The sequence below is a fragment of the Falco naumanni genome, assembly GCF_017639655.2.
Source record: "Falco naumanni isolate bFalNau1 chromosome 6 unlocalized genomic scaffold, bFalNau1.pat SUPER_6_unloc_9, whole genome shotgun sequence".
Taxonomy (NCBI): domain Eukaryota; kingdom Metazoa; phylum Chordata; class Aves; order Falconiformes; family Falconidae; genus Falco; species Falco naumanni.
The window spans coordinates 35,656-42,753 of record NW_024427332.1 but is presented as its reverse complement, the minus strand read 5'-3'; the positions used below and the strand labels follow the sequence as shown (position 1 = coordinate 42,753).

At 40.9% G+C, this 7,098-nt stretch overlaps 1 protein-coding gene across 1 annotated transcript; it reads right to left on the bottom strand.

Moving 5' to 3' along the window:
- Positions 1-729: 729 nt before the first annotated feature.
- LOC121081788 (aprataxin and PNK-like factor) lies at positions 730-6,324 on the bottom strand. Its single transcript, XM_040581014.1, is given in 4 exon segments — positions 730-1,163; positions 1,165-1,254; positions 3,914-4,095; positions 6,186-6,324. Coding segments are annotated over 4 exon segments (714 nt in total). The 3' UTR covers positions 730-860.
- Between the last annotated feature and the right edge of the window lie 774 nt (positions 6,325-7,098).

Genomic DNA, 7,098 nt, shown 5'->3' with positions numbered 1-7,098 from the left:
ACCTCTAGATTCCTATCTTCCATTCAATACATTAACACACCACACTACAGACCTTGCCTGGGCAGAAAGAACGAGCAGGAGACCAGGCACGCAGCACTGGAGTTTTTGAACTTTGCTGCAACCTTTGTAGCGCACAAAACATCTGTATGACAGATCCTTCACCGTGAATCGAGAGGATATGAGTAGCAGAAAAAAAAAAAAATAATATATTGTCCCTCAATTGAAGTATCACCAAAGACACTGACCAGGTAAGGGTACTGACCAGAGAAGGGTTAACAGGGAGTTTATAAGTGTGACTTGTTCGGGTTTTAAGGGGGGTCCGAACGCTTTAAAAAAAAACCCAAAAGTGCAGACTGGCCAAGTTATAACAAAAGTAGTTCTTCATTATTCAGGGATAACAAATAGTAAGTATTTTAAATATTCAGATCACAAAGCATGCAATAACTTCATCTTTCATAAAAGTTTCAGCTGCTAATAAAATAAGCCCACAGGGTCTATGTTGGGCATTTCAATCATTTACATCTCTTCTCCCTGCTGGTACATGTACTCTACACACAGCGGGGTTTCTTTCTTTTCTTTTTAAAGTGGACCTTTGTTTCTTATTTCCTACGACACTGCACTGTTCAATTTGCTCAAGTAAATCATCCCTTGTTTAGGCTATACTGGCAGTTAGCAAGACATCCTGGCTCCTCCTTTTAGACTTTTAGAATTCTTGTTACGCCACTGGTTTCTCATCAGTCCCCCGTTTACCAAAAGATCTTTTTCAAATCAAAGCTTGTAACCGCTTTACTGTTTACTCTTCTGTAGCTAAGACAGTACTTCTTAATAACAAGCTAGCTTAAGCTAGTTTTATTTTTGCTTTACCTGTAACAGCCTGTTCCATACATGCAAGGTGTCCTCTTACGCTTGTTGTGTTTGGAGCTTTCTGGAGTATCTGCACTTCTGGTTGAATCAGAAATCTCAGTCTTGTAATCCAGATTTGCATCAGGCTCAAGAATCCCCTCGTGGGCACCAAAAGATTGGGAAGTCCTGCCCCAGTGAGCTTGTTGGCTTGTAGAACCAGTAATCTGCTCTTTCTTTTCTGTTTCCTCAATTCTATTTTCTTTACTGGAGATCTGACCTACTCTTTTAGACAATTTACTATGCAGCTGCCTATCTTTTTTTTTCCAGAGAACTTCCAGGGGTTTTTGTTCCGGTCTTGCCATTTCCTTCCATGTTTCTCATGGTATTCTCAAGAGGAAATCCAGATGCATTCTGTGGAACAAGGTTACATTTTGAAGGACCTGAAAATGTACACGCTTCAGAATTAAAAGCTTTAAGGTCAACTCCGCATCATCGTTCCTGTTTTCAAGGGAGAGAATCATAGAAGAGCCCAGGTTGGAAAGGACCTCAAAAGATCATCTGGGCCAGCCTTTAAAATCTTCTACCCCACTTTCCAAACTCAAGTTAGCTGCTAAATACACCTGCTGAATGAAAGGCTCAAGTTCAGAACACACACGCACTTTAAAGGAAAACTTATTCTAGAGCTCCCGTCCTCAGCTTCAGTTCCCTCACGACACGGTCAGGCTCCTCTCTCACCACCTCGTTTGTGAATAGTCCAAGGACTTCAGTTTACACTAACTTTCGATTAGAAGTACTGCTCCTGAAAAATGAATGCGGATTATACATGTGACGATACAGTAGCCTCTATAAGAACGTACCCTCCTATACAATAATCAATTTCAATCCCTTAAATAGCAAGCTAGATGGAAGATATCTATTTATCTATATGCAGGAGATACAGGGAATTCATGACACACACCTTGAGCTTAATCCCACCCCAATAAATCTTAAACGCTTCAGCTTGTGACTCTAAATCATACAAGAGTTTGTCAGTAGACACCATTAAGTAAAAATTTCCCTTTTGACAAATCTTGCATTTTAAAGTTTGGAACACACGTCCGCTGAAAATAAGAGATGTGTGCTTTAGAAAAAGGATACGAGATACGTAACCAAGACAAGAGCACTGTCCCAACAACTGAGACGTCACCCAGAAGCAGACCTGTATCGAAGGCTGAACTACTTTGGTACATTACCAAACTATTCAAAAGTTTCTGCTCTCTACAGTTTGTGATCTAAGTTCCTCCTCCAGGAGATGTATACTTAGTTTACATGGATGTGTTTGGCAGAGCTGGAAAATCAGGTGGCAGTTACCTATTTGATTTTGTTCCTTTCAATGCAAGCCTCATAAACTGTTAACCAAAACCCGAGGCAATTACATTTGAGCAGCGGGGTGATTAAGAAAGGGCAAAGTCAGAATTAGTATCAAATGATCCAGACAGCAGCATATTTAGTAAGTCGGCTTGGAGACAAAGGTGACTTTTTTTATTAAGACTCCCAAAGTAAGGCTCAGTAAACAACTGCCGCTTAGGAAATAACCCTTCATTTGCAAAGCAGAACTAAATGACTCTAATTTGCCACTTCCACTTGTGACTTCTCTGCTACATACTTCATACTGCGTATTACATGCCTGTATTGTATGTAATGAGACTAAACACTTCCACGGGCATGATGATGACGACTAGTTAAAAAACAGGTCGTAATCAAAGAAAACCAAAGACAACAGCGCTACTGGCACTCGCTATGACACACGTGTGACCTCTCTGCCATCTGGTGGCTGCCGGCACTTAAAAGAACTAAGAATCTTTTCAGTTCCTACCCTACAGGACATTTTCTCAGTTGCCTTAATTATGACAGCAGCAGCGTGATTCTGGTTTTGATATCAAAATGCCAGTCTTTTAGAGCTCTCTAAGATTATTACTTGTGCTTGAACTAACCTACTATTTTTTCTGCAAAGTTCTGAAGGCAAGTACACTGTGCTTCAGATAAGAAATATTTCTAGAACGATCAGGAGAAAATAAGTAAGGCTTCACAGAAGCTCACAAGTCAGAACACTTCTTCAGATAAAAAGAGCCACTACTTTATATCCCAACTATCCCGAAGGGTACGCTCGCCATGAGTAACGCGTTTCAGCTAACCTTAAGATTTAATTAAAAAACAAAACCCTAAGAGTTTTCAGTGTCAAAATCCACAAAGCATTATCTAGTAACGGGATTGTAAGTGTTTTATAGATCCTAGAACAGATCCAGGCAATTCTAATGCTAGAGATTAGAAACACCTCCCCCAGGCTGTTCACTTACAGGAAAAGTCAGTGAAAGCCTCAGTTTGCTCTCACCAAAATACTGTTTCACTTTGATAACGATCCTCCTCTTTTCATTACTAGCAGCATTTCACTGCCTATAAACGCAGCTGTAATTTGGGGACACACAGAGACTGACCAGCTGAAGCGTCTGTTCGCTTCTTGCCACAGAGCATTTTGGATTTCAGATTACTTTTTCTTGTCTGTCCTTCTTTTTTGACTCAGATTTTGAGATCGTGGCACAAGCACACTCCATGCTACCTTTCTTCAAAGCGCAGCAGTTGCTACGCCATGTACCATCTTTCCCTGACCATAAAACTTTACCGAGAACGGCACGAGTTTGGGCAAAGTCCAGTACCACATTACATCAGTGTCATACCATCACCTATCCCTAAAAGGTTCTCGGAGAAAGAAACCACACACCAAGCCACTCCTAGGACCAGTACTTTGGCTCATGTCTACCAGCCTCTTGCTGTAAAGCTGAAAAGTCTGGTATTCCTGTGGAACTTTGGGAGCCAAAGTTCCAGATCCCAAGGAAGAAGTGCAAAAAACCTACTCTCATGAAGGCTTCCACCGTCCTCGCTATAGAGCTCTCCAATGGACTGGCATTTCAAAACAACTGCTGAACAACAAATTACAAGCAGAACACACGTAGACCCAGCCTTCAACACCACACTGTGAGCTACATTCTCAGTTTTTGAAATACCACGGTTCTTCCCTGAGCCAAAACATTACCTGAGATGAAGGGACAGGCATGGAAAGACAGCTCCTTTTCCCCGCATCTTGCTCTTCACCTTCAAAATCCTCTGCAGTTTCTTCAGAAGCTGATCTCTTTTTCTGCTGCACATTTACTTCCGGTTTTAATGATGCCGTATTACTTTTTCCTCCTCTCCCTTGGCCTTTTTTCATTCTACTACCTTAAAAGAAAAACAAAAGGGTTCTTTTGGAATGCAACTTTTTACAGTGAAATCCTGACCACATTAGAAATCTAAATCTGCGCTGAAGCAGAACATTGGGCAAAAAGCACGAGAAGTAGCAGCGCTGGGCATGTGCTGTTTCAACCACACATTTTTCATTCCCTGCTTACAGGAATAAAAAGCATATTTTAGAATGAAACAGATGCTTGAGGGGCAAATTTGCAGGAAAACAATAAATATGTGGCAAAGGATATTCGGGATTGACTGTCTCAGTGCCACTGACAAGTTCATTTCCACAATAGGAGCGGATCAGTAAACTACACGGTCCAAGGACAACTTTTACCACACATCTTTTGTGTTAGTATCACCTCAGATAACCACTTTATGCACACAAACATCAATTAGGACACGGCAAAATCAGGGTATGCCCACCTGCCTAGTCACCCACATCACAGCCCATTATTTCATCGGCCAGTAACCAACAGAAAGACAGCGAACGTTGTGCCTCCCGTTGGAAAGCTTCACAGCTCAGAAAACCGCAAGATCTCTGTCCTGAAGTGCTATTGCTGGATATACAGCTGGGAGACAGCCAGGGCCAGACAGCTCCATCTGCTGCAAAACGCATGCAGAAGGAAAATACTTGATGCCATTTTGCAAGACTTCAAAAACTCTCCCCCTTCAAAAAATAGCCATGTGCCAGAGTCATGTTTACAAAGCAAGGAACGGTTCAAATTTTAATGTTTGACTTCAAAATCACAAATCACTGTTACCTTCCCAGTAAGAAGACAGACAGGGGGAGAAGAAAAACAAAAAAGGGGCAGCCTCTTAGTTTTACTCTCTACCTTTCTACCTTCCCACCCAATATCACCTTAGCAAGATGCAAACCGTTCCACAGTTTTAAGGAAATATTTTAGATTTGCAGAAGAGATCGGTTGTTTTATTAAAGCAGCCCATCCTAAACTAGAATCATTCCCTCACATAGGGATTTTTTAAACAGCTCCAGCAGTGTTCATACATATCCCTAGCTCCCCCAAGGTCAGGCCTTCAACAGCACACAGGTGTCCCCGGCCCACACAGCTTCAAATCTCTACAGCTACCTGACCAAAGCGTTCAGCCTTTGAAACAAGCATTAGATACACATACATATCAAAAAGTACAGTACTTGCGGAGACAAAACAAACGAAACCCCTCACCCTACACACATACACCCCCTCCAAAGGCAAGAAAGCAATCACGCTAGCGCAGGACCAAAGACAGTCAGCAGAGGTCCTCTGGTACCTGCAATTTTTATATCCGAGGGAATAAGCCAGCAGGGAACAGTCTAGAGTTTGAAAGGGGAAGTAAGGGGGGGAAAACTTTTGTAAGTTCCTGGTACTTTTGTAAGTTCCATCCAAAATGGAACTATTAGGCATGCATTCATATTCTTGTAAGGGAATGAAAATTTTGGATTTTGTTTTTCTAAAACCAGGGAAATATGCACTTGACAAGTAATTTAATTAAGTCAAGTACACAAGGTGAGTTTCTGGTGATACAGAGTGAGGCTCTAACAGTTAAAACAGAGACCTTTATATGCAAGTGCTTTTTGTCTCTGGTTTTTTAAACAAGCATTAGGAAGATGGAAGTTAAGGGGGGGAAAAATTTTGACTCACATTCTGAACTGCCTACCAAATGAAACTATTGAAAATAGTTTCACTTTCAAATGAAAATTTGAAAAAATGCTGCTGTCTGGATCATTTGATACTAATTCTGACTTTGCCCTTTCTTATCACACCCGAGGCAATTACATTTCAGCAGCGGTTTTGGTTAACAGTTTATGAGGCTTGCATTGAAAGGAACAAAATCAAATAGGTAACTGCCACCTGATTTTCCAGCTCTGCCAAACACATCCATGTAAACTGATCAGAAAGAGCTCTGTCACACCCAGGACTGATGACAAAGGAGGCAGAAGTCAGTCTCTGTTGGCTGCCAGGCATGGAGCACGGGAAGAGAAGGAACAAATTAATACTTTCTATCACCACCATTACAATTACAGTTATATCAAAGCACATAAATATATATTGGTGTGCAAACGTACTACACTGCAAACCTACCTCCTTCCCTTAGAGGCTCAGAAATCCTCTGAACCAGGGGGTCTCTTTCCAGCATCCAAGATGGAAGCACTCTCTTTCTTTGAATAGATTTTGATGGTTTGCTTTCATTATCGCCAGAAAGAGGAACCTGAAAAAACATTTACTCTTTAGTACCTTTTCCCAGTTACAAAAGAGGGGAGGAAGAAATAGATGACAAGTTTGTACCAGTTATGCCCTTCAAATGCAGCCTGGACAACTACCTACTTTTTGGATGGTGTCCATTGCCTGAAATTATTTTTTTTTTCCCCACACTTCCCCCTCACTCAGAAAAAACAACATCTATAGAAACCTTCATGCAGTTAAAAAACCTCCTTAGACCTTTGGAGGAAATATCTGAAAGGCTACAAACTTCAATTTTCATAGAAGAGCCTTACCAGCACCTTGCTATAGAGTTTCCACATGTAGAGGTAAAGACAAACAGCAGGTTTAACAAACAAACACCTATTTGTCAAAAAAAAAATTCCCAACCAATCAACTAAAAACCCAGAAAAGTCTTGCTACCCTTCTTTCAACTTACTTCTCTAGAAATGAACCACACTCTAAACCTTGGCTGCAAAAACAATGCAAATACACCAAAGTCATGTTCGACACATATTTCTTTACTGCAAGTAATGCCATCGGTTTGAATCTTTACTTACTAAAAGGTAAGTAGCCATCCAGGGATCTCAGCTACAGTAAAGGCTGATACTTCATTTGTTATATGCAGTTATTATCTACTATACAATGATGTTGACCCACGTGTCCCTTCTAACTGGATACACAACAGAAGATCTAAGAAAAATCCCACTTGCTCCATACACTATTTATCAGACTGTCTGAAAGCCACTTGACTTGGTAACATTTTCAAAAAGCAAAAGATGGTTTTTTTGAAAAC